General features: G+C 41.3%; 1 protein-coding gene across 5 annotated transcripts in view; it reads right to left on the bottom strand.

The window, feature by feature from the left end:
* Window positions 1-6,502: 6,502 nt before the first annotated feature.
* The window catches only part of XRCC4 (X-ray repair cross complementing 4), a 290,800-nt gene continuing 269,477 nt past the window's right edge, over window positions 6,503-27,825 (bottom strand). For all 5 annotated transcript variants that reach the window (XM_048849577.2, XM_048849575.2, XM_048849574.2 and 2 more), the window contains exon 8: window positions 6,503-7,431. In XM_048849577.2, the coding sequence (XP_048705534.1) occupies window positions 7,323-7,431 (109 nt within the window). In that variant the 3' untranslated portion in view covers window positions 6,503-7,322. The remainder of the gene's footprint in view (window positions 7,432-27,825) is intronic.

Below are 27,825 nucleotides of genomic sequence, written 5' to 3'. Positions count from 1 at the left end.
AACAATAATGGGAAAGGCCAAAACATTATCTCAAAATCAAGGTAACCTTTCTTTCTTAAAGGCATATTTTATGCAGCAATCATTCAAGAAAACAGTAACTATTTAGTTTATTACACTTCTCTCTCTCTTTAAAAAATGCTGTAAATCTTTCAAACCTTAAAGATTTGTTGGACAAACCCAGACTTCAAATGATGAATGGTTATGCATAAAAACATATAATCTGAATAAGTAGTTATTTTTAAAGCATAAAACACTGCAGAAGTCCAAAAATTCAATGAAAGAGAGCATGTTTTCCCCACTGTAAAAGAGTTACACATTTTAGCCTGCCTTAATGTACATTTATAAAGTACTGTTTCAACCAAACACTTAATTGGGGAATGAAGGATGGTGTTTGAGCTTTAATCTGAGTTTCTTCACTTTGGTTGCCTTCTTGAAAATTTTCTGTTTTTCTGTTTTTTTAATTAGATTCTCTTGGTGCTGTGTTTTTGTGTAATCCCATACTGCTGCAGAATTTAAACTTTCATTTAAAAATTTATACATCTCTCTCTCTCTATTTGTTGCTAGGCTCTCATCATTGTGAAGAGAAACTGTGGATATAAATTGAAGCAGTGATGACAATGAGATTCCATGCACACAGTGGGAAAGCCCAGTATAGGAATCAAGGGATGTTGTGAAGATCTGTTTGCAGAATTTCATCCTGTCATGGAGTGTAGCATTTTATGGTACCACAAGAAGACTTAGATTTTTTCCATATCTTATTGACAGCTATTACAGAGATCCCTTCTCCCAACCACCACTGATTAGATTGGAACAGCATTTGCTCAGTGTGGACTATAAGACACTGGACGTATTAGATTTACTGCTGTAGCTATAGTGGTGGAAGAGTTTTGAGGATAAATTGGACCTCACAGCCTTTAAGGCCAGAAGGGACAATCATGATCATCTAGTTTGACGTCCTGCACATTGCAAGCCACAGAATCTCATCCACCTACTCCTGTAATAGACCCTAATCTCTGGCTGAGTTACTGAAGTGCTCAAATTATGATTTAAAGGCTTAAAGCTACAGAGAATCCATTTTTACTCTAGTTTAAACCTGCAAGTGGCCCATGCCCTATGCTGCAGTGGAAAGTGAAAACCCCCCCAGGGTCTCTGCCAATCTGACCCAGGGGAAAATTCCTTCCTGACCCCAAATATGGTGATCAGTTAGACCTTGAGTATTTTGGCAAGATCCAAACAGAGGGAAATCTGGGAAAGAATTTTCTGTAGTAACTCAGAGCCCTCCCCATCTAGTGTCCCATAACCAGCCATTTTGCTACTGGCAGTCACAGATCAGCTAAATGCCATTGTAGGCAGTCTCAGCATACCATTGTGACAGTCTGTTTTTTCCCCTATTTTTACCCCTTTTACAAAACTATATTACAATTTGTACCAAGTCTACTGTGTAAGGTATCCTTCAAAAACTCCTTATTTGCTGATCTATACTGTCCTGTAAAACATGTGTGGCAACATTGTAAAAGTTATAAGATTCCACTGTATGATATTACCCAGAATATGTTCCAACATATTCTGGAGGGCAGTCACAAACAAGCTGCCCAGAGACAAAAGGTTAGCCCATGCCTCAGCGAGGTGTCAACAGAATCAAATGGACCACCACCTGATTAAGTGACCACTCTTTGGCAGAACAGAGGTAGGGGGCAAAAGATCTACATTTTGACAAAGAAGCAGCTTAAGGTTCCTGGCCACACCAAATTTCTGTCTGAATATCATCTGTAAGTAAAAGGCGCACGAGGTTTGAGAACTGAGGGGCCATAGCTGTTCATCAGTCCAGATTGTACCCTGGGGAATGTCACAACCATCCCCTCCATAAACTTATTCAGCTCAGTCTTTAAACCAGTTAGTTTTTTTGCCCCTACTGATCCCCTTGGAGGCTGTTCCAGAACTTTACTCCTTGGATGGTTAGAAACCTTTTTGTAATTTCAAGCCTAAATTTGTTGATGGTCAGTTTATACCCATTCATTCTTGAGTCAACATTGGTGTTTAACTTAAATAACTCCTCTCCCTGGTATTTATAGAGAGCAATCACATCTCCCATCAACCCATCAACTTGTTTAGTTAGGCTAAACAAGTGAAGCTCTTTGAGTCTCCTCATGTAAGATAGATTTTCCTCAGATCATCCTAGTAGCCCTTCTCTGCACCTGCTCCAGTTTGACTTCATCTTTCTTAAACATGGGAGACCAGAACTGCACACAGTATTCCAGATGAAGGTTCACCAGTTCTTTCTATAACAGTACTAACAATTCACTGTCTCTCCTGGAAATACCTCACCTGATACATCCTAAGATTGCATTAGCCTTTTTCACAGGTGCATCCATGGAGAGAGACTGATTTGTCCCCACATGGCAGTATCTCCATTGCCCTCATTCAGAGGTTCTGGCAGTGGAAGACAAGCTTTAAATTCTGGCATTACATTTGGTAGAATTTCCAACTTTAAGTTCCATAGAAACCTTACCAGTGGAAGCTGGCCAGGAAAATCACTACCTTCTTCACATCTCTTAAGCTCCACAAAGGAGAGAGCTTCTTTCATGCATCTTCACATGGGCCCCCTGTGGAGACAGATACATAAAGTGTGGACCGGGTGCGGTAACTCACGTGAGTGGAGCACTGTCAGGATGGGTATAAACTGTTCAGGAAGGACAAGTAGGGGAGAAAAGGTGGAGAAGTTGCACTCTATGTAAGAGAGCGGTATGATTGCTTAGAGCTCCAGTATGAAACTGGAGAAAAGCCTGTTGAGAGTCTCTGGGTTAAATTTAGAGGTGAACAACATGGGTAATGTTGTGGTGAGCATCTGCTATAGACCACCAGACAAGGAGGATGAGGTAGATGAGGCTTTCTTCAGACAACTAACAGAAGTTTCCGGATCACAGGCCCTGGTTCTCATGGGGGACTTCAATCACCCTCATATCTGCTGCGAGAGCAATACAGCAGTGCACAGACAATCCAGGAAGTTTTTGGAGAGTCTTGGGGACAACTTCCTGGTGCAAGTGCTGGAGGAACCAATGAGGGGCCATGCTCCTCTTGACGTGCTGCTCACAAACAGGGAAAAATTGGTAGGGGAAGTAGAAATGGGTGGCAACCTGGGCAGCAGTGACCATAAGATGGTTGAGTTCAGGCTCCCAACAAAAGGAAGAAAGGAGAGCAGCAGAATACAGATTCTGGACTTCAGAAAAGCAGACTTAGACTCCCTCAGGGAACTGATGGGCAGGATCCCCTGGGAGGCTAATATGAGGGAGGCAGGACTCCAGGAGAGCTGGCTGTATTTCAAACTGGGCTTAACAAAGAATAAACACAAAAAAGAAGTGGAAACTTGGACAGATGACTAGGGAGGAGTATAAAAATATTGCTCAATCATGCAGGGGTGTAATCAGGAAGGCCAAAGCACAATTGGAGTTGCAGCTAGCAAGGGATGTGACGGGTAACAAGAAGGGTTTCTATAGGTATGTTACCAACAAGAAGGTGGTCAGGGAAATTGTGGGACCCTTACTGAATGAGAAGGCAACCTAGTGACAGATGATGTGGAGAAAGCTGAAGTACTCAATGTTTTTTTTGCCTCGGTCTTCACAGACAAGGTCAGCTCCCAGACTGCTGCACTGAGCAGCACAGTATGGGGAGGAGGTGAGCAGCCATCAGTAAAGAACAGGTTAAGGATTATTTAGAAAAGCTGGACAAGCACAAGTCCATGGGTCCAGATCTAATGCATCCAAGGGTGCTGAGACAGTTGGCTGATGTGATTGCAGAGCCATTGGCCATTAAATTTGAAAACTCATGGCGATCGGGGGAGATCCCGGACAATTGGAAAAAGGAAAATATAGTGCCCAGCTTTAAAAAAGGGAAGAAGAATAATCTGGGAAACTACAGACAAGTCAGCCTCACCTCAGTCCCTAGAAAAATCATGGAGCAGGTCCTCAAGGAATCCATTTTGAAGCTCTTGAAGGAGAGGAAGGTGATCAGGAACAGTCAACATGGATTCACCAAGGGCAAGTCATGCCTGACCAACCCAATTGCCTTCGATGATGAGATAACTGGCTCTGCGGATATGGGGAAAGCAGTGGACGTGATGTACTTTGGTTTTAGCAAAGCTTTTTGATACAGTCTTCCACAATATTCTTGCCAGCAAGTTAAAAAAGTATGGATTGGATGAATGGATTATAAGGAGGATAGAAAGCTGGGTAGATCGTCGGTCTCAATGGGTCCTGATCAACGACTCAATTTCTAGTTGGTAGCTGGTATCAAGCGGAGTGCCCCAAGGGTCAGTCCTGGGGCTGGTTTTGTTCAACATCTTCATTAATGATCTGGATGATGGGATGGATTGCACCCTCAGCAAGTTCATGAATGAAACTAAGCTGGGGCGAGAGGTAGCTACCCTGGAGGGTAGGGATAGGGTCCAGAGTTACTTAGACAAATTGGAGGATTTGGCCAAAAGAAATCTGATGAGGTTCAACAAGGACAAGTGCAGAGTCCTGCACTTAGGATGGAAGAATCCTATGCACTGCTACAGGCTGGGGACCGACTGGCTAAGCAGCAGTTCTGTAGAAAAGGACCTGGGGATTATAGTGGATGAGAAGCTGGATATGAGTCAACAGTGTGCCCTTGTTGCCAAGAAGGCTAATGGCATATTAGGCTGCATTAGTAGGAGCATTGCCAGCAGATCGAGGGAAGTGATTATTCCCCTCTATTTGGCACTGATGAGGCCACATCTGGAGTATTGCATCCTGTTTTGGGGCCCTCACTACAGAAAGGATGTGGACAAATTGAAGAGTCCAGCAGAGGGCAATGAAAATGATCAGGGGGCTGGTGCACATGACTTATGAGGAGAGGCTGAGGAACTGGGCTTATTTAGTCTGCAGAAGAGAAGAGTGAGAGGGGATTTGATAGCAGCCTTCAGCTAACTGAAGGGGGGTTCCAAAGAAGATGGAGCTTGGCTGTTCTCAGTGGTGGCAGATGACAGAACAAGGAGCGATGGTCTCAAGTTGCAGTGGGGGAAGTCTAGGTTGGATATTAGGAAACACTGTTTCATTAGGAGAGTGGAGAAGCACTGTAATGGGTTACCTAGGGAGGTGGTGGAATCTCCATCCTTAGAGATTTTTAAGGCCTGACTTGACAAAGCCCTGGCTGGGATGATTATTTGGTGTTGGTCCTGCTTTGAGCCCTGGGTTGGACTAGGTGACCTCCTGAGGTCTCTTCCAAACATAATCTTCTATGACTCTATGACTGGGGGCAGGGCAGCAAAGGTAAATAGACCTAGAGTCCCAGAAACCAGCATAGAGATGCAGGTACCCATACTGAAAAATGATCAGTGTTCATATAGCACAAGACATGTTCAATGTCACGTTTTTCTGCCCAACTCTCAGCTTGATTCTTCAGACCTTCAACAAGGTAAACATTCTCTAGGGATTTATTACATTTGTCAATTGGCAGCAATAGTTGCTATTTATATAACATTTTATTGGTAGAAACTAACAGCTTCTTGAGAGTGGAATTTTGAATGACATTCAGCTTAGGTTAGCTAATTTTTTTTTTTTTTTTTTTTGCTTCAGGCACAATTAATTCAAGCATTTATATTTCAGGTTAAGTCATGGAACATTTTAAAGTTAAAGTTGAGTCTATATACAAACATTTGCTGCAGCAATCAGTCAGATCAGCAGTGAAAGATTTTAAATCAGGCAATGTCTATGAATGGATGTATGAATGAGCCTTTTGTAGCCCTGTCATTTCTCAGACATAAAACTTTTGTAGCAAGCAAAATATGCTAGCTATTTATGTTTTTACTTTGTGATTTATAACATTGTTCTAAAGCCCATTGTGAGTTTCAAATGTTGTGCCAAAGTTCTTCAAAAATGGGTGCCTTAAGTTAGACTCTTAAACCCTCATTTAGGCTCCAGCGCTGCAAACACTTACACAGGTGATTAACTTTAAGCACATGAGCAATTACTCATGTGCTTATAGTTAAGCACATGCACAAATATTTGCAGGATCAGGGCATGAGTAGCCAGTTTTTCAAAAGTGCTGAGCACCCAACAGTTCCCACTGAAATTTGAAGCAGTGCACAGGCTTCAGTCCAGCAAAGCACTGAATAAGTTCTTAATTTTAATCGTGTGAGTAGTCCTGTTGATTTCAGTGAGACTATGCACATCCTTAAATACTTTGCTGGATTAGAACCTTCCTGGGACAAATGATCTGGTCGCTGTTAACTTAAATGTGAGTTGGAGCAGGCCCTGCCTTTGCAGGCCCAGCTCCTGCAAAAACTGAAGCCCATACTTAACTTTACACACTTGTGTTGGCCCATTGCCATGTAAGCATGCAGGATCAGTAACACAAATGAACTTGGCTTTCTAGGACAGGAAAAGGTCGGCCATTTAACTTTGCCAACTAACCCCTTTACATTTATGGCTCCCAACCTGAAAAATAAAAGCAAGCAAACAAACAAAAAAATCCAGGAAAGGTGTCTTTTTATAAATGCATTTATTCTTTTTAGAAATCACCTTGAGAAAAATCAGTAAAGCATTACATAAATGACTATATTAAAAGGCTATGTCAGTGTCTCAGTACAGAAGAATAATTACTTTGACAATATTCAATATGTTAGAAAAAACAGACAATATCAACTTACAGCCATTTCACTCCCAAAGCCAAAAATACATCTCAGAGTGCATACTGAAGTTATGTTCATGCTAGAAAGGTGGCCTTTGAGCGCTTTAAAGAGCAGCCATAAATTAAACTTATACAGGTGTTTTCCATCACAAAGTACAATTTCTAAACTAATTCTTTTAGAATAAACACCTCAATAATGCAGAGAACAGTCCAGTCCCTGAGCTGTGCTTTGTGCAGCTCGGGAAAGGGGGTGATGGTGAGGCGGGGAGGGCAAGTATAAATTGGCTTTAAGCCACCAGCAGGTCCCCACTGTAATGTAGAGCAGCCAAGGATTGCTGGGGTGTAGAGATCTCTCGGCCATGCCCTCTTTCCCCAAACACACTCCCTACACTGGAGATGGTAGTATAGGGCCTCTGATTTTAAGACCTCACCAGAGTCACACAAATCAATCTAAGGATCAGGTCCAAGAGCTGGAATGTCCGTAGTGAAAGATTTTGACAACTGATGTGATTATACAGATAGGCTAGAATAATTTGCCATCCCCATTTATAAATAACCCTCTCTGAATAAGGGCTTCAACTCAATGTGTAATTAAACTTAATGGTTTAACAGCTAGAGTTGAACAGGAATTTTGTTCTGATAGTTTCTCAGCAAAAACAGAATAAAAAGCCTAGTTAGATGTCATCAAAGAGGTCCTCTGGCTCAGCAGTGTTTTTCTGAGTTTCCAGTGATGACACATCTGACGGGTGCTTGCCTGATGCCTTTGATGGGGCAGGATCAAGTCTGGAAATGTAAAGAAAATAAATTTATTTGAAAGAAATTTAGCTACATAATTAAAAAATCAGATACAAACACATGAAGGGAAGTTAATCCTTTAATAGTCTATTCTAAGACTTTTTGTTAAGACTCAGCACAGGATGAATATATCCTTTGAATGTGTCCTTTGTAAGACATACTAGTAACTTGCTGAGATGTCATTGGCAAAACAAGCCGATGAAATATAATCTTATAATTATTTAATCTCTAATTGGTTTTCTGTTTAATTTGTCATGACACTAAGGACACTGAAAATTACAACTCCATCTGCAGAGCCAACATGAAGAATTTGATAGAGTCAAGAAAGGAAAGAAATATAGAGGCAGCTGTGCAGTATTTATGTCAGTTCCATGATAGGTCTATCGATAGCCATTCCTGCTATCACACAGAACGATGCAGAATTAATTGCTCCCTTCTCATTCCCTAATGTTTGAATTGTGGCTGTTGTCCAAAATGTTGGCATTTAGGAATAACTTTTAGTCCCTGACCTCTACTTGTGTGCATTCCATGTTTGAAGTTTTATGTTAGTATACGGGTGATTAGACTTGTGAGCCATGGGTGCATGGACATTTTGCTCATGCACAGGTGGAAGGTACATAGAGCTCTAGCAGCAAATTTAGGATCAGATTCTCATACTCTTACATTATTCTATTCTACATAGCTTCTTATACTGCCCTCATCATCATAGTATCTCATGACCTCTGATTAGCGCATTAAGTGATGTAAGTAACATCTATGGTTCATTCTCTCTCCACCTCTCCCAGGGGGACAATTGTGTGTGCAATGTAATATTTTGTTTTGGCAGTGTTTTTGTTTGTTTGTTTGTTTGTTTTTAAATGTATACAGTATTATGCCTTTATGTTAGAGAAGACAAGCTCAAAGAATTGCACTTTGCATTTGCAATGGAAGGTAGTGAGGTTTGTGAAGGTACTTAGTTGCTGTGGGAGTTTATTCTCAGCCTCAGACCAGCTCCCTGGGAAAGTTCTGTCTTCCGCACAGATGAGTTTTACCCTTATGGTAGAAAGTTCCATTGTGCCTAAGGAGCAGAATTACTGACACAGTCTTCATCCCAGAATTTCAGGAAAACCCTTAGATAAACTGGGCCCAGGTGATAAGGACCAAAATCGTGTATTGAACTCGATATTCCATGGGAAATCAGCATAGAGAGGGAGGACAGGTTTGATGTGCTCATGGTAGCGAATGTTGCTGAGGAGACATGCTGCGGAGTGCTGTACTTGGAGTTTCCTAAGTGCTGGTGGCTTCATGCCCAGCTATACTTTATTGCTGTAGTCAAGACAGGAGGTGACAAATGTGTGTATAACTGAGGCCAGATCATCATCTGCCAGGATGGGATGAAGTCTTCTAGCCAACTGAAGATGGCATAAAGCATTAAATGCTGGTATGTGAGAGCTTAATGTCAGCAAGGAATCGAAGAGCACTCCTAAATTACAGACTGATTTGACCGATTGTGGGTGTGTGATCTTCAACCAAAGGAGACAAATCCATGGCTGTAAGCTCTTCAAAATATTTTCCTTTACCCACCAGCATCACATCTGTCTTACTCAGATTTAGCTTCAACCAGCTATTCTTCATCCATGAGCTGACCTCATCCAACCATTAGGTTATCTTGATGGTAGTAGTCTGGTCATATGTGGTGAAGGACAGGCAGAGCTGTGTTTCAACAGAAGTCAGTGGAACAAATTGTAGAGGAAGGGCACCAGAATCTGGCTTTTAGCCCATAATCTCTGGCAAGCAGGATCAAGCAGGCAGATTTATTCAGATACCAGTTGTTTCATTAGCAGTCATCCAATTAGTGTTTTATTCTTCTTTATGTACACTGTGATATTCAAGTTTGCCTGTTGAAAATGCACTGTCTTTTCATCAGTGGGTTGGTTTAAACGATTATACCGCTAACTCCAGTACAGGACTGCACACCTGTTGAGTTTGAATCCCTAGCTATCAACTACCCATATCTACTTTACAAATTAATGTAAAGACTACAAGCTTGAAAATAGGCCTTCAGTGTTAATTTCAGCAATAATTTTATGTTCCATATGTAAAGCTAATTGTTTTAGGCATTAAACATAAAATCAGACTTATAAATCCCTTCCAGAAATCTTTACACTCTGCAACAAAGAAAAGTGACATAAATTAGATTAAACAAAATAGATCATGAGATGAAGAACCTGGCTACCGATTAATTTTAAACTTATTGGTGCTACTGATGCCTCTGTGTTTTTGTAACAGTTAAACTGCTGAAATGATAAGACTGGGTCTGTGAAGCTAAGTTTGTAAACTGAAAGCATTAGCCATACAGAGGAAATACATTTCTTACAAGGAAGTCTCATATGGAAAACTGAATTTTGGCTTTAAAACTATGTGATTCATTATATATTGAGATTATTTGTTAAGTGCCTGCAGTATGCTCTGTGCTGGGCACAAAATAAGGACTGGTCCTGCCCCAATCTGACAAAAATGGATATTATAGTGAAGGACAGTCTGCCCAATAACACAATCTAAGGTGTGTAATGCAAAAATCTGAGCAATAACATGGACTGGTTTCTTCTGAAATCAAGCCATGGAGAGATTCTGACAAAGAGCAATTCATCCAGTGCACTGAATGACCCAATAACAACTATGTGGGTGAAATGAGACAATCATTACACTCTCGAATGAGCTCACATAGAAAAATAATAAAAGACAAAAACACCATATCACTTGTGAGTGAACATTTTTCACAAAGTGATCACTCTGTATCTGATCGGTCAGTCCTCGTCCTCAAAGGAAACCTGCACAACACCTTCAAAAGATGAGTCTGGGAGCATAAATTCATAACTTTGCTAGACACAAAAAATAAAGACTTAGAGACACTGGATTTATGGCTTATTACAACAATTTATAACCCACTGACTATCTACTCCCCTACTGCCTTTTTTCTTCCTGCATAGGTGTTAACTAGCCACTTCACCTTGAATGGTCACTTGAAATATTATGTAACTGCTGATGCTAAACAATCCGTTCCATATTGTATTTAGCTTTGAGACTCTGAGGACATTTCCCACACCCTAAGAAGAGCTCTGTATCTCGAAGGCTTGTCTCTCTCATGAACAGAAGTTGGTCCAGTGAAAGATATAACCTCACCCAGCTTGACTCTCTTAATATCCTAGGACCAATACGACTATGACAACATTGCCAAGAGCAACTAAATCAAATTTCAGTATAGTCCTGGATTTATGCAGGGATTAGGGACTATATTTACAACCTTAGGCAACTGGGGACCCTTATGTTTACATGGAGTCCCACTGAAGTCATTGGGTCCTGCATTAGGCACAGGAGTTCTCCTGTGTGGTGACGATTGCAGGACCTGGGCCTTAATTTTCCCAAGTTTCAAAGAGAGTGCGTGCCTGTTGGATCACTTATTGAAGACTTGCCTTTTGGGAAACTTAAACTCCATTAATGCAGCTGGAAAACTGCTAACTCAATGAGATAATTTCATATTTTCTGACATTAAATTCAAACAGGAGGCCAGATCTGCAGAAGGTGTAAATCAGCAGAGCTCTCTTAAAGTCCCTGGAGCTCTGCTGATTTACACCAGCTGAGGTTTGAACCCACAATTTGGAAGAAACTAGTTGAATTACTGGATATTTCTTTCCACAGCTGAGGATGAGCCCCAAGAAAGAGAAGATACAGATGCACTACAATACTTGACACACTAGTGCAGCACTGCATAGCAGGGTGGTACAATGGCATTGTATAACCTGGTGATAAAAGTATTTCCTTCTATGCAATGAGATTCAATACATGCCATTTATTTCAAGTGACTTAACTATTTCTTTGTTCACACAGACCCCCACAGGAGATCCCTGCAACACAATTCCTGATGGAGCATGCAGCCAATTCCATTTTGTAAGATCTCTGAAGGGGGCTGAAACAGAAAAACATTTTTTGTGTGACTGCTCCATTACTAAAAAGAGCTTTCCAGTGGCAAAGGATTAAATATTTTTACTTGCACTGGAATAAAATCAGGTCAAAGGCAGCCAAATTGGCACAACTGCCAATCTTAACATACCATTTGCATATGCTGGGAACATGCAAAGTACTTGTATTTAGCTATGTTGGTTTATCCACCACCAGGGTATGTTGACACGTCTATTGATGGTTTTGTTCTGGCTTCTAACATGGGATTTGAAGCAATAAATATTGCAGTAAATTAATATTTTAAAACTTTTTCCAAAAAAATTAAATCAATTTTGGAGATGTATTTGTGTCCTTGAATCCTCATGTTCTCAGCTTTTCCTTAGGTTATTGTCTTAACTACTTAATGTCAGAAGGTGACATTTTGCTAAGAGAGGAGATGTCTTCCCCAGTCCTCAAGATGTGGGGTTGCATCTCAGACTGGGGCTGAAATCTTCAATTTCAAAGGTTTGGGGATGCCTTTTCTTTGTGTGTGTGTGATGATTCATGACAGTTTTGCATAACATTTTATTTTTTATTGATTGACAAAGAATGGCCTATTAAGGCATAAGAAATTAATAATATTAGAGGAAAATCTGATTTAATATATACTTTCTTTGGAGTCATCATAAAAAGTAGGTGGCAGTAGTAGCCCACAAACAGAAAATTAGTATTCATTTTAATATTCAAGTTTAGACAAAGGTATGAAATCTCAAACAGCCACATTGTAAATGTAAATATAGCCACATTGCATCTAACAGAATAAAAGACAGGAGCAAAATTTGTGTTACAGAGGCAACATTTAGTGCCAAGAGGCAAACTGATTCTTTGATTGATCAACAGGTTCGTGTCTTATTGGTATTAATGGTGGCCTCATAGATGGTCCCCTCTGGGAAAAACTGTCATTACTAAGGAAGGAGCATTAGGAAAGGAGTTTAGAGTAAAGGCATAGGAGAAAGCTGCCCAGCCCTTGTGGCTATGTCTGAGATCCTCAGCCTACAATGACAGAATCTCCCTTTAGTGTAAGTTCTTAGTTAAAGAAAACAGAAGCATCGTATTGATTGCCTGGGGCTATTCACCAAACAGAGAGAAATGCAAAAGTGACAAGGAAAGAAAGACAATGAAGGGAGGTGAAAACATCTTATATAAATACATGCATCTACAGTGCTATGCATAGGACATTTTTTTCCCCATAGCTGAATTCAAAAGTGTAAAGTAGATAAAGTGGAGTTCACATGTGACTTAAATATGATCAGCTGTTCTCCCTGGTATAGGTTCCAATGATTATAAGGTATAAGTCAGTCATTACAATTTTTTATTTTTTTTTTAAAGAAAAACCTCTCGAGAACCCGGTTTAGGTTTTGGCAGCACTAATGATTTCAGCACACTTCCAAGCAGTCATTTTCCAGATTTTGTCTGTTCTGGCATTTAGTTCTGGAAGGAGAGTGTAAACTAAGCCATAAATTTCCAATTGACCTTATAAAGTGAGAAACCCACTCCTGGAGTCCTGAGAAGCTTACTCGTTGAAACCAGCAGCCCCAGAAATTACCGCTGATGAGCTCTCCCCGCAACATGTGTCAGTAAAGAACCTGAACATTAATTCTACAGAGTTCAGTAGTCTTGGATGTAATTTCATCGGCTCAGGGAAAGGATGAACGAACAAGTTGGAAAAAAGCCCCTTTCTGGAAACTGTAGAATGATTAATGTGTTAGTTAAGTCATATGACATTTAAGTTTTAAATAAGATGTTAAAAGCCAAATAATTGATTTCTGCTTAACTTTTACTATGAAAAAGAAGCAAAAAAGTGTATTTGGGGTATAGAAAACATACCAATATGTTTCATTTAAACGTGGACTATCTCTAATTCAATGCAACTTTAAAATGACATTTTAAATGTTTGACTTAGCTTTCCTTTCATTCACACCAGTGTAAATCAGGAGTAATTCCACTGAGATATACTAGTGTTAGCAGAGAATAGCCCCTATATCTAGCTACCTTAGCATTTGTAACACATCCATCGCTAAAAGAAAAGGAGTACTTGTGGCACCTTAGGGACTAACCAATTTATTTGAGCATAAGCTTTCGTGAGCTACAGCTCACTTCATCGGATTTTCTTTGGTTAGTCTCTAAGGTGCCACAAGTACTCCTTTTCTTTTTGCGAATACAGACCAACACGGCTGTTACTCTGAAACATCCATCACTGTAACATCTTGTCAACTGCTGGAAATGGCCCACCTTGATTATCACTACAAAAGGTTCCCCCTCCCCCCACTCCCTGCTGGTAATAGCTCACCTTAAGTGATCACTCTCGTTACAGTGTGTATGGTAACACCCCTTGTTTCATGTTCTCTATGTATATAAATCTCCCCACTGTATTTTCCACTGAATGCATCTGATGAAGTGAGCTGTAGTTCAAGAAAGCTTATGCTCAAATAAATTTGTTAGTCTCTGAGGTGCCACATGTACTCCTTTTCTTTTTGTAACATCAAGGTGACAGGTTTCAGAGTAGCAGCTGTGTTAGTCTGTATTCGCAAAAAGAAAAGGAGAACTTGTGGCACCTTGGAGACTAACCAATTTATTTGAGCATAAGCTTTCGTGAGCTACAGCTCACTTCATCGGATTTTCTTTTTTCATCAAGGTGACAGTAACTCTTAGTAGAGACAAATCACTGGCAAATTTAATTTAAACTGCAGGTATGTGTGTCCACTATAACCAGTTTTTTCCGCAATGGACAAGCCAAATATTGTGGGCTCACTGAGCACCAGGGTTCAGATTGTGTCCAATTCCAATACAACTACACAGGTGAGAGTTCTCCACACCGCCAACACACCACCCAGCAGAGCTGCGATGGCATGGGAAAGTGGAGAGGAGTATGCTTTACTCAAGAAATGGCTACAGCAAAATACTCCCACCCCAAAGAATTATCCATCTCCCTCCAGGAGCACTTCCTGGGGGGAGTGCATCTGCATGTCACCCCATACTTCGTGCACTGAGAAAATATTCCATGTAGTCCCAGCTAAGGTCAGCAGAACAGATTATTATGAACTTGTTGAATTACATGGTTAATGAACAATATATTCAAGGCAGAAACCACAAACCTAATGTTCAGACAGGGAATCAATATCTCTTAATCAGCCTCAACCTTTGGCTGCAAGCCAGACTGTACCTGCATTCATCATAACCACTATGGAGAGTATGATAAATCTGGAAGTTTCCCAACAAAAAAAACCTAAGGCAAGCCCTTGCACGAGCCACTCTTTGTTCCATGAAATGGTAAACTATCAGGAGCTACATTTAAATTATGCACGTAGAATGAACTTTCTATAACTATCCTTGTAAAGGGGGCAGGATGAGTTGGGAATCACTTCAAAATGATGAAAACAGATTTACTGGTTGCTGTAACAGCTAACTGGCACATCCATTACACTAATATGACATTCATATACCTCTTAATTCTTGTCAAGATGGGTTCATACAACATTAATAAGAAGCTATTTCATAATTTAATCTGAAAACATTATAAATGTGTTAAGAACCCTACGAACTCTATACACAAGATTTATTAATTGCTGTTTAGACAACACTTCACCTAAAAGAACAACAATGTCAATGCTTTTTAAAAAGACCGGATCTTGCTTGATGGCAAGATTCCCAATGACTTCACTGGTCCTTACTCAGTATAAACTACAAATTAATAAATATCCAGGGGGTAAAATAAACATAGTGATGGATCTTTTATCTGATCAAACACACTTATGATTCCTTACTAATAAATGCTTGCTTTAAAAACTAAGCAATAGATGTAACAAATAAAAAGCTGAAATCATGTTTGTTTGAGACAAGTAGCATACATTTCTGTGGCTCATTTCTACTTAAAATCCTTTTTACTTAAATAAACTAGACCACACACCTAGTTTGAGAAATATATTTGTAGCCACTGTCTTCAGAGGAAAAAATTAAGAATCCAATTCCTAAGTCATAACCACAAAAGTATACGCTGCAGGAAAATTGTAGTTTTCTTAGGAATTAAGAGCTTTTATAAAACCAGTGAATTATAAATGCATCAGTTTAAATTTTAAAAGTCATTTTATATGATTGGTCCTGTAGTTGGTTTCATCACATTTACATTTATATACTAATAGTAAAGGCCAAATTCTGGCCTAAGATTCCTCCGTGACGCAGAGAAGGAGCTGTTCAGCCTGGCCAGACATAGCACCTGGAAATCCTGAGATGGGGCAGACACAATCCCCTTGAGCAACTGTGTAGCTTCTATGCACTGCTCAAATATTTGCCTTGCTCAAGGGCAGAGTGTATGACCCTGCCTCACTGGGTACTGAGAGGTGATGCCAGGGAAACTATGAACAGACACAGTACTGGTTGGTAGATTTCTGTCTGGCCAATTCACAATCAGCCGTGGAGATGCTTAAAAGGTCCACATGGCCCAAAGATGAAGCTTTTAGCTGAGAACCAGGAAGCACATGCAGGATCTCAAAGGTAAAGAACCGAGGCCAGTTTGAGGAGGATAGAGGAAACGGCAAATTTCAGCACCCTGGTGGGGGTTACTGCAGCAGCAGCCTTCATGCTTCCAGAGCAGTGAAAAAGGGGCAGGATACACAGGCAAAAGGGGCAGGATACACAGGCACTGCTGTTCAGTAGTGGACAGGGACCACATTTATAGGAGACCTCCAGTCCCTCCAAGCCAATCCAGAACATGCACAGATCCACTCCATAACCCTCGCAGAGCAAGCTCAGTTGTCCCCAGAAAGGTCAGTGTGGTGTGTTATTGAATTGTGCGGCAGTGGAAAGCTAGCTAATCCCTGCTACTGAATAGATCAGTACCTGGATTTGGTACTGAAGTATCCTTTACTGTAGGTATTTAATGCCTCATTATCACAGTTCAGCTCCTTACTGGCACAGATAACTTCAGACTGAAATTAATTACTGTTTTGCTGCTGAAATGTCATTATTCACATGGGGCTAGGCCATGACATTTAAGGCACAGGCCTCTGAAGAGACAAAATAGAGACGTGCCCCAGGACTGTGACTGAGTCCGCCTCCATGCACACTGAGGGTGGCCAGTCTGTTCCATAGTGGTGGATGAAATAGTTGCTGCTCTCATTGTGCCAGCCCTACTCCACAGGATAGGGCCATGACCAAGCCTCTTGCCCACCCCTGATTTTGGTGTCCTGATCTGGGGGGAAACAGGAGTCCCTGCACTCCTCAGAGCACAGCGAGAGTCGGGAACAGCCCATGCCCAGCTGTGTGTGGTGAAGGGAAGGTTCACTCCATGCCTATCCGCTCCCATACACCTTCTCAGTGATCACTCACTATCAGGCCCATGTTGTGCACTGCCCAATGTCAACACAACCGGGGGTCATGAGCACTGACCCACCCCACAGGAAAAGTTTTAAAATACATTCTGGTTTTCATTGGGTCTTGAAAACACAGAATACACAGATGGCAGCTACCGCAGTGAAATCATGCCCAGTACAATCAGAGAAATAAAGCTCCCAAAGCTGCAGGAAATCCAGTAATAGGACTAGTTTTGAAATCTAGCCTTGAAACTGCATTTCGTCTTCCATGCCTCAACCTTTTCTACTTTAGTTTGTGCTATTGAATCCCTAACTCAGGAAAGCATTTAAGCACATGTTTAAATCCCATTGACTTCCATGGGAGCTAAGCACATGCTTAAAGTTACACATGTGCTTAAATGCCTTCTTGGATCGAAGCCTTAGACTCTAACTCTTTGGGTAGAAATCATGTCTTCACACTTTCCTCTACAGTACTTAACCTACAGTACTGGAGGAGGGATAGCTCAGTGGTTTGAGCATTGGTCTGCTAAACCCAGCGTTGTGAGTTCAATCCTTGAGGGGGCCATTTAGGGATCTGGGGCAAAAATTGTGGATTGGTCCTGCTTTGAACAGGGGGTTGGACTAGATGACCTTCTGAGGTCCCTTCCAATCCTAATAGTCTAATTGAATACTTTATAAATAATAATTTAAAAAATAAAAATAAATTCCCTTTTAAGAGCAGAGGACCAGTGTTTCTCTGATGTAAGGTCACCTAGTACTGACAGAACAGGGTATCCCTATATCTATTACAAAGTAATGGGTGGCTCAAAATACACCTGCTGTCAGAAGGATGTAAACCCACAAGCTCCTTTAAAAAACAGAATCAAAAGAAAAAAAAGCCACTTTATACACACACAACTGGCATCTGTCCGAAACCTGTTCCTAGGTTAAATAAACCTGCTCATAAGGTTTGAATTAAGAACATAAGAATGGTGATAGTAGTCAGACCAATGGCCCATCAAACCCAGTGGTCTCAGGTGGCGATTTAATGGGTCTGGGGCTCCAGCCGCTGCTACCGCAGTGGAGCCGAGAGCCTTTTAAATCACCGATGGCTCTGGCAGTGGGGCTCCAGTGGCAATTGAAATGGCCCGGGGCTCTGCTGCGGGTAGCGGCGGACGGGAGCACCTGGCCCTTTAAATGACCACTGGAGCCCTCTGCTGCCGCTGCTACCCCAGGACTCCGGTAGCGGGGCTCTGGCGGTGATTTAAAGGGCCCAGAGCTCCACTGTGGCAGTGGCAGCTGGAGCCCAGGGCCCTTTAAATGGCTCCTGAGCCCTGGGGCTCCCAGCTGCCTCCACAGCTGGTAGCTCTGATGGTGATTTAAAGGGCCTGGGGCTCCCCACCGTCTCTACTGCAGCCGGAGCCCCGGGCCCTTTAAATCTTGATTTAAGGGCCCCGGGGTTCTAAAGGCCCCGCCTCTTCCGGTCGAGGCCCCACCCCTTCTGGTCGAGGCCCCGCCCCCTGCTCCGGACTTGGGGGCCTCAGTACGGTTAAGTCCTTTAAGTTACTTTCACCCCTGCCAATGTGATTTATAAACACATTTTTCACCAACACCATTCACCTGGATGCAGAAAGCAGCAGTGCATTCTTAATAAACCTGGAAGCTATTTAACCTGGGAGCAGAACTGATATAAAATACAGTAGTTATATATTTTTACTGGGTCTGAATTCCACCTAGAGTTCTTTTGGCATCCAACAGAATTGTACTTCATCTCTCCCCACTCAAACTCACCCATGCTCTTCCTGCCTTATCTTCAGCTACAGAAATAATTTTTTCAATAGTGGGGAAATCAGACCTTTGATTAATCCTGAAATATGTATGATCATTCCTAGGGAGACTGACATCCTTATGTAAATTTCAGAAGTGAAATGTGATAAAATGGAGCACTGGGAGGGAGAGGAGGGTCAACACCCCACATTCCCCCCCCACCCAAAAAATAAATTACATCCATGGAAAAAATGTAAAATAGATACAAAGCAGCCAGTGGGTGGTGGATAGGAGAATGGAGTAAATAGCTGCTATAATAAGAGGGTGGCTTTTCATCTTCATCACAGTGCCACCTTTTCTTGACATGCCACCTAAGCCAGGGGTAGGAAGAGGGAAGGATAGGAGCAATTTCTACCAGCTCTGCATCAGTTCAGAAATCTCTTCCACCTTTTACATCAGCTGCCAATGGATCATGTCCCCTTCATGCTGCTCAGGTGGTGCAAAGGGGATGGAAGTGGGGTTGAGAATCTAGCTGAGTGTATTTAACCTGTTAATTGCCATAAAGCATTCTTCTTAGAACCTTCTTGTTCTTTGCACGATGTTCCAACGTCTTTCCCTTTAAAAAGTAGACATACTAAAATGCCCATTAGATGGAGGAAGGGACTCATCACAAAGGATTTTCATTTATTTGCATATGGAAAAGCAACTCTCTGGAGTTCCCAGTGCTATACAACAATTATTTGAAAGACATACTATTCCACAGGTCAAAAGGACCACACAAAAAAGACCTCCATTCTCTTCAGAATGATCCACTTCTCTCACTCCAAAACTCTAATTGGCCCTCAGGCCAGTCTTGTTCCCTGTGCTTGCAGCAGGGAAGACAGCTCAAAATCACCAATGACCATTTAACAGAAAAGTTTAACAAAAGACCAAAGAGCTGGGTCATTACTGTTTGGAAGGAGGCTGCAAAGAGTGCTGGACCCTAGGAATTTTAGAAAGGATTGTACCATCTCCATAAACAACAAAACCTCAACTAACCAGGACCATTGTACTTCTTTCATGAATTTCACATAATATATAACAGATTTCTCCCAACTAGCTTCTCTATTACTTCTTTGTAGATGGTCCAAATTCAGAATAAGATTCATTAGCTCTCTCTCTTTCACACACACACACACACACACTTCTTTTCAGTACAGGTATTTCCCCAAAACCTTTATTTATACAGATAGAACGTTAGATGCTCAAGTGGTGTAAATCAACATTGAGTCAGCAGTGTGCCCTTGTTGCCAAGAAGGCCAATGGCATTTTGGGATGTATAAGTAGGGGCATAGCGAGCAGATCGAGGGACGTGATCGTTCCCCTCTATTCGACATTGGTGAGGCCTCATCTGGAGTACTGTGTCCAGTTTTGGGCCCCACACTTCAAGAAGGATGTGGATAAATTGGAGAGAGTCCAGCGAAGGGCAACAAAAATGATTAGGGGACTGGAACACATGAGTTATGAGGAGAGGCTGAGGGAGCTGGGATTGTTTAGCCTGCAGAAGAGAAGAATGAGGGGGGATTTGATAGCTGCTTTCAACTACCTGAAAGGGGGTTCCAAAGAGGATGGCTCTAGACTGTTCTCAATGGTAGCAGATGACAGAACGAGGAGTAATGGTCTCAAGTTGCAGTGGGGGAGGTTTAGATTGGATATTAGGAAAAACTTTTTCACTAAGAGGGTAGTGAAACACTGGAATGCGTTACCTAGGGAGGTGGTAGAATCTCCTTCCTTAGAGGTTTTTAAGGTCAGGCTTGACAAAGCCCTGGCTGGGATGATTTAACTGGGAATTGGTCCTGCTTTGAGCAGGGGGTTGGACTAGATGACCTTCTGGGGTCCCTTCCAACCCTGATATTCTATGATTCTATGATTCTATGAACATAGCCCAATTGATTACAATGCAGTTATGCCAGCTAAGGATCTGTCCCAAAAGATCAAATGGAGGGAACTACAGCATGGGAGCTGGCCAAAACCACCTCAGACTCCATGCTGGCCCTCCGAGATTCTGATGTTTTTACATAGAGTCAACTCTTAGAAGAGGGACAACTTCAGCTTCCAAAGGGTGAGCCATAAACCTTGCTAATGCACATTTTCTAATCCATTTGTAAATAAAATAATTCTGTAATTATACAGAAGCAATAGCCAATGAAAGTATATATTGTGTAAGATTATCTTTACAGGCTTCAAGGAAATTAAAATTTAAGAGCCTTAAAAATATCTCTGAAAATCCTTTTATGTCATTGCTTAAAGTAGTGTTTCCCAAACTTGGGACACCGCTTGTGCAGGGAAAGCCCCTGGCGGGCCCGGCCGGTTTGTTTACCTGCCACGTCCGCAGGTTTGGCCGATTGCAGCTCCCACTGGCCGCGGTTCGCTGTGCACAGCCAATGGTGGTTGCGGGAAGTGGTGCGGGCCGAAGGACATACTGGCCGCCGCTTCCCACAGCCCCCATTGGCTGGGCACAGCGAACTGTGGCCAGTGGGAGCTGTGATTGGCCAAACCTGTGGACGCGGCAGTTAAACAAACTGTCTAGGCCTGCCAGGGGCTTTCTCTGAACAAGCAGCGTCCCAAGTTTGGGAAACACTGGCTTAAAGCATCCTGGATTGAAATTTTGGGCATACTGCAGACAATATATCTACATAGAGTAATTGATTTTACAAGACATGAGTTGATAAGTGTTGCATGCTGGATGACTGCAATAAACTTTATTTTTTAATTATGAATGTTCCTATTATTGATTTTTTCTGTGAATTTAGTGTTCATAAATAGCGCTGGATTGATGGGCCTCAGAGCTAGACTGCAGAGAGAATGGATGCCACAGATGGCAGTAGCTGAAGCTTCTTCAAACTGCAGTGCCAATGTGCATCAATCCTGATTTGGAGAAGTCACAGTACAGATGAGCGGGCAGTTTGGTTTCCATGCCCATTCAGTGTTTAATGTCTCTCTTGTGTTCCAAGATTCAGATATCTGTCACACTTATTTTACACAGGACACCAAACAAACTTCAGTGATTTTGGTCACCGTGACCTCATCCAGATTCAAATTGGTGACCTAGTAGGAAATAGGTAGTGAAAGGAGATCACTTCTCAGGTCAATACGGAATCAAAGCAACAGTACAAAATCATTCCAACACAAAATTAAGGTTGTTTTCCTTACAAAATCTTCTTGGGTCTATGTGTTGAATCAGACTCTGATCTCAGTTATGAAACATCAGTGTAAATCTGGATAGCTTCCCTGAAGTTCACCTGTACTAATTTGATATTAAAATGACAGTTCAAACCACTAACAGCAAAAGTAGTATCGATCTTTCGGAGTCTTTAGCTCCTTGGTGATCAGTAACTGCAGTGCAGGATTACTTACTGCCAAACATGGACTGACTTTCCTTTTTGCAAGCTTCAGCATGGTGTTCTAAAGGACGTTTTGTCTGTACAAGCACGTTAAGGAAGAAGGCAGCAGCACACATCTGTGCAACTGGGACTTTATTAGGAGACTACAGATGTCAATCAAAGTAGAATAATCACAGTGCACATGTGAACCAGATGCTGCCTATGTAAAATAACCCAGGGTGTTATACAGATGAATCATTGAAAACGTAATTACACATCAGTCTTAGGTTATTAGTATCAAGGCCACTTATTTGAAACCCATCTGGTTTCATCAACCCTGCAGTACTGGGAAACAGGAAGAGAGGAACTGAAATTTTTCAAGTACAAGCCCCTCATTTGATGGCTTCACTTTCTTTCTCTGAAGGATAAATAAGTAACAATTGTATGTTCACAGTCCTCCATCTCAGAGTTAGTCCCCATCTGCTGTCTTTAATTAGTTAAGATTGTGTCAATGTTTATATTATGAATCCTGTTTTTGCAGAAATCTATATCTTTATTGAAAAAAAGAAGTGTTCCAAGCTAAACCATGACACACAAGGTCTTGACCCTGGGATGAACTTTGATGCAGAAAAGATTCAGAAAGATCAGTTCAGATATAAATTAATGTAGGTACCTAATAGACTTATGGTTTAAGAAGCATTTTTTTAAAGTACTACTATAAATAAAAATGGCTATTGGAAAAATTAAATTTGGCACTCAGCTTTTTATACAGTGTAATCACTGTTGGCATTTGGGAAAAATACAGAGAGTGGGATTTATAAAAAGGTTCACAGTTGACCTCTCTCTACTATCAATGAATCAACTTGTTTAGGAGCAAGGTTAAGTCAATGCTTACGCACTTCTGAAAAAGAATCCCACCCAGAATTAGCTTTCAGTGGTGGCTTGGGCACATCAGCATTGAGGATTCAGTCCCAGATCCTAAGAGGTATCCAGGGGCCTAACTCCCATTGAAATCCACGTCAGTTTGACCCCTAAGTACCTTTTGAGATTCTGAGCCTCAGCCCAGCAAGGGGCTGAGAGGTCCCATCTCCTATTCATTTCAATGGCAACTGATGGTGCTCAATAGCTCTTTCAGTGAGATTGCCAGCATGTTGCAGCTTCAGTCCTGATGGACTTTTCAAAAAAAAAGTTTTATTACTATTAAGTATTTGAGGCTTAAACAATGTTTAAATACACAAGTAATTTCTACTTACATATTTCCTGCCTGCTGCATTTGGGCCTCATTCAAAGTGCCTTGAAGTCAGTGGGAGACTTTCCATTGACTTCACTAGGCTTTGGCTCCTAAGTACAGAATATACTTACATGAGACTCTCTCAAAGCTCAGGAGGGTGTCAGTGGAGTCAGAGGTACTGGAACTAGGGGTGCTGGGAGTGCTGCTGCACTCCCCTGGTTTGAAGTGGTTTGTATCATATACAGGGTTTACAGTTTTGTTCAATGGCTTTCAGCCCTCCCACTATAAAAGGTGTTCCAGCACCAATGGGTGGAGTGTATTTTTAATCTGTATTTATTTACAGAACACACTTTGCTTTTTCCAAATGTCTGCAGATACACTGACAAGAGAGTGCTGTGAAACTTCTCAAAAGTCAACTGTTGTACATATCAGGGAGATTTTTATCTTTTTAAATAACTGTTAAAATAAAAATAAATAAATCAAACCACCCTTTTTTATGCACTATTAAGACTGTGATACAAACCAGAAGCAAGGAAATTCAGAGTTAAACCCAGGACATTGTATTTAACTCACCCTATCTGGTGAAATTTAAGGATGATCTTTTGGTGTTCACTTTGAGTGTACTTGCTTGTGCTTTGCTGTGTTAGAAATTATAATTATCCGTATATGAATATACAATACCACTCACTATGAAAAGTAATAGAATATACTGATATATACTGAAGGGGGAGAATGTAACCTCTACATCTTCAAAGGCCATAGTCTTTGCCTGGACTGGTAGGGAAAAGGCGAGTGGCTCTTTTAAAAAAAGCTCACGAAAGCTTATGCTCAAATAAATTGGTTAGTCTCTAAGGTGCCACAAGTACTCCTGTTCTTTTTGTGAATACAGACTAACACGGCTGCTACTCTGAAACCTGGCTCTTTTAAGGATCTCCTCTACCCCAGGGCTTGCTGAAAAGGGAGGAAGGCATCACTTGGGCTGGAGGCAGGCCGGTGGGGTTCAGGTAAGTCATTGGCCCCATGCTCTGGGGAGGGTAAATGAACCCTGACCCCCCTCCCCGCCCCCTCCATGCCAGGATTAGAAATGAGATGTGTTCTTAGGAAGCAGTCCCACATAATTGGGTATCAATATGCAAAACTGCAAACTGCAAAATCGAGACACAAGGTCAAAATTTAGTGCGAAGCCCTAAACTGGGAAATATTGAGACTACTTAATAAGCAACATGAGCTTTAATACTAATTTACAATCTAGAGCTAGCCACACACTGTAAGAAAACAAATTCTGTAATACTATATATTGGTAATTGTAATAAGATATGCAGGCAACAGCAATAAAACTCTTCTGAAATCTGGTTGGAACTGCTGAAAGCAATTAAGGAGTGGCTTGGAACTGTCACGCGTCAAGCTTAATGTAATTCTTTTGAGTTTGCATTTTTTTCCACACTCTGAGGAAATCGAGTTCAAGCCATTTTCTGGAGAAAATGCTTCTCAATGAGACCAGGAGAAATTGAATTGTGCAGTCCAGAAACACCATATAACGCACAAATAAAATTATACTCCGTGTCACAGCAATCCTTCAGGAAAAAACCCACATTGTGAGTATCTTTGGTGGAAAATATGTGAGCTTGGTTTATTACACTGATCCAAAAGAGACTTTTACAGTGAGAGCATGAAAATTAACTCCTCAGGTTTGGTGAGCCCATTTTTTTTTTAAATTATATCAATTGTTTTTTGTTTTTCTAAGCTGGAGAAATGCTCCATTTTGGGGGAAACAATGAAAAAATAAAAAATAATGAGTCACTGGCTTCGGCTTGAATACCGTCATTTATTAGCGGAATAGATTCTGGCTAAAGGAGAGCCTACAGCTGAGTTGCCACTTTAGAACTGAGCAGTACTGTAAAGCACACAGGACTTCTCAAGATCCTTGGGAACATGAGCCAAATGACCAGCAAGCACCCCAACAATTACCAAAGCCAGAAATTCATAGTTATGTGCTGATACGACATTGAGATTAAATAAAATATGAACAAACGTGTATTTATGATTTACTATTTAATGGCAACATTGAAAAGAAATTTAAAAATAAAGCAGAATTCCTAAATATTTTTAATGATGATTATTATTTGTACAGATTACACCAAGCCAAATTTTGTTTTATTTATTTAATTAATGCATTTATTTTTAAAGTTCAGCGAAGTACATGGTCATGAAAAGTGCCAAATTATCAGGGTGGAAGACCCAGCCTAATTCCTTTTTTATCAACAGACCAGGTACAACATGGGCAGCACTCGTGACACTGGTCACCTGACAAAGCGCCTGATCCAAAGCCCGCTGAAGTCAGCTGGCATCTTTCCATTGATTTCAGCATGCACTGGATCAGCCCCATAATGCTTAAAGGGACCGTCCCTTCTGGTACCTGTTCAGTCTACAGTCTCTCAACTGAGGCTGCCCACAACAGTGCTAATTAGCACAGTGTTTTCTGAGATGTAGATACCTATCTAGCAGGATCTCAAATGATATAATTTACTTATTTCACATGTGCCAACAACTAGCTATCAGATAACGATGGCTTTCAGGCACCAATGAGTGGGGCTGGATTTGAATGGGTAGCACAGAGGTGAAAGGCTCAATGTCCCAATACCACTGACTCTCTTCCCGCTCCTCCACATGTTGAATTGCCACAGGAAAGGGGAACCTGCATGATCTTCAAAGAAGTCAGCAACAAACAGATTGGAACTATTATACCAAAGTACTTTTCAAAGTCCTGAATGTTCAAGAAATTTCAGATTATATGGATATCAGACTTGATACACAACAGGCTATTTACTCCCAAACTATGGTCTACAGATCACTTACACGTGGTCCATCGAAGGCTGGCCAGTGACATGCTCCTTGCTCTTCCCTAAAGCTACTAAATTACATTCAAGACAGCTATAATATATTTAACACATTCCTAATATTTTTCCAGGTAAACAATTTGTGAACCCTTGCAACAGGCTATATTGCTCTTTAGAGAGTGGAGGGCGGTCTTGTGGTTAAGGCAGTGAACTGGGGTTCTTTCCCCAGCTCTGCCACAGACTTCTTTAGGCAAGTCACTCTAATTTCTCCATGCCTCAATTCCACATCAATAAAATAGGGATGATAAGACTTCACAGGGTTGTTGTGAAGTTTTAGGCGGCACGCAGATATTATAATGATGGGGCTATAGAAGTACCTAGATAGATATAGAGATGGTATACATACGGTAATGGCAGAAGGAAACGCTAGCTCAAATATTAAAAGAGTGTTAATGTGCCTTCTAAACTGTTTATGTCACATCTGTTTGACTGGGGCAAAGAAGACGTGTACAAATTATACATAAATCTGCACAGTATATCAAGCACAAATAGGACTTTCATAAAACTTGCATTAATGGCTTTGGCTGGTGAAGCTGGCAATATTTCTTTTTTTTTTTTTTTTAAACTTCCACTGTTAGCCAAAATGGTGACAAAAAGAGCAATGTACTGATCTGCAGCCTAAGAGACAAGACGCTTAAGGGAATTAATTGAAATGAAGTTGCCAGACAGACTGCAGTGGCTGAATGCACTAAAGAAAAAAACGCAGCTGAGGGGTGCAGTCTCATCTGGACGCACAAGAATTTGATCCCTAAAACTACAATAGAGGATGTTACTGATGGACTCTTTGCAACACAGATGTTGATTATTATAGATGCACACAATGTCATTTTGGAAGCAGCTGTATTACTAACCCCTCTTCCTTCCATTAGGAAGAAAATGTAGTAGAAGGTGGAAGGAAATAGGTGAGTTGGGAGCATACAAGATACATAGAGTAAAACTGTTTTGTTTGGTCAGTAAAGTTACTGTATGTTCTGAAATGAAGGTGGGTAGAAATGCCTGTACTTCTAGACTGAATATGGCCAATAGAATATTATCTTGCTTCTTGCAGGAAATGCAGGCCAATAGTCCAATATTATGATTATTAGGTATGAGCAACCTGAAAAGACTTAGAGTCTGGATTGGGTGTTTATCAGACTCCCCCGGTTCCCAAAAATGGGCTGAAAATCTAGCAAGAATAGATGTTCCTGTGAGATTTCCAGCCTTTGAAAGTGGAGCTTTGATCTAAAAATGAGTAGAGGCTCAGGAGGAGAAGGGGAATTCCTATTTTATCTTCATGAGTTCATCCAGCTCTAATGCAGATCCGTGTGTTTATGAAGGGTATGTCTACAAAGCAATTAAACATCCACTGACTCGGGTTCGTGGGGCTCAGGCTGCGGCGCTGAAACCTGCTGTGTAGAGGTTCAGGCTCAGGTCGGAGCTCTAGGACTCCATGAGGTGGGAGGGTCCCAGAGCCCAGGCTCCAGCCTGAGCCTGAATGTCTACCCAGCAATTTTTAGCCCTGCAAGCCCAAGTCAGCTGATCCAGGCCATTCGCAGCCAGGCTGGGGGTCTTTTAATCCAGTGCAGATGTACCCTAAGTGTCAGCAACCAGAGATAAGCCTAAGGAAGAGTGGTAGAACTTGGCCTATTGTACAAGAAAGCAAGTTGCAAGTGATTGCTCCTTGAAATCACTCTCTAGAGAAAATGTTTAATTTGGTGGTTTATGTGTCTTGTTGCTGTTATGATGTCTCTGTGTGTGTGTTTAATTATTTGGTTAAAAAGATTAAAACTGCAGTGAAAATGTCCCTTGTGAACAACTGAGATAAATATGAGACTAAGGGTGTGAATTAAAATCAATAAAAGGAATAATGAAGCCAAAGC

Source organism: Caretta caretta, chromosome 5 (genome assembly GCF_965140235.1).
Source record: "Caretta caretta isolate rCarCar2 chromosome 5, rCarCar1.hap1, whole genome shotgun sequence".
NCBI lineage: Eukaryota > Metazoa > Chordata > Testudines > Cheloniidae > Caretta > Caretta caretta.
The sequence above is the reverse complement of the archived record's forward strand: the minus strand, read 5'-3'. Positions and strand labels throughout refer to the sequence as shown.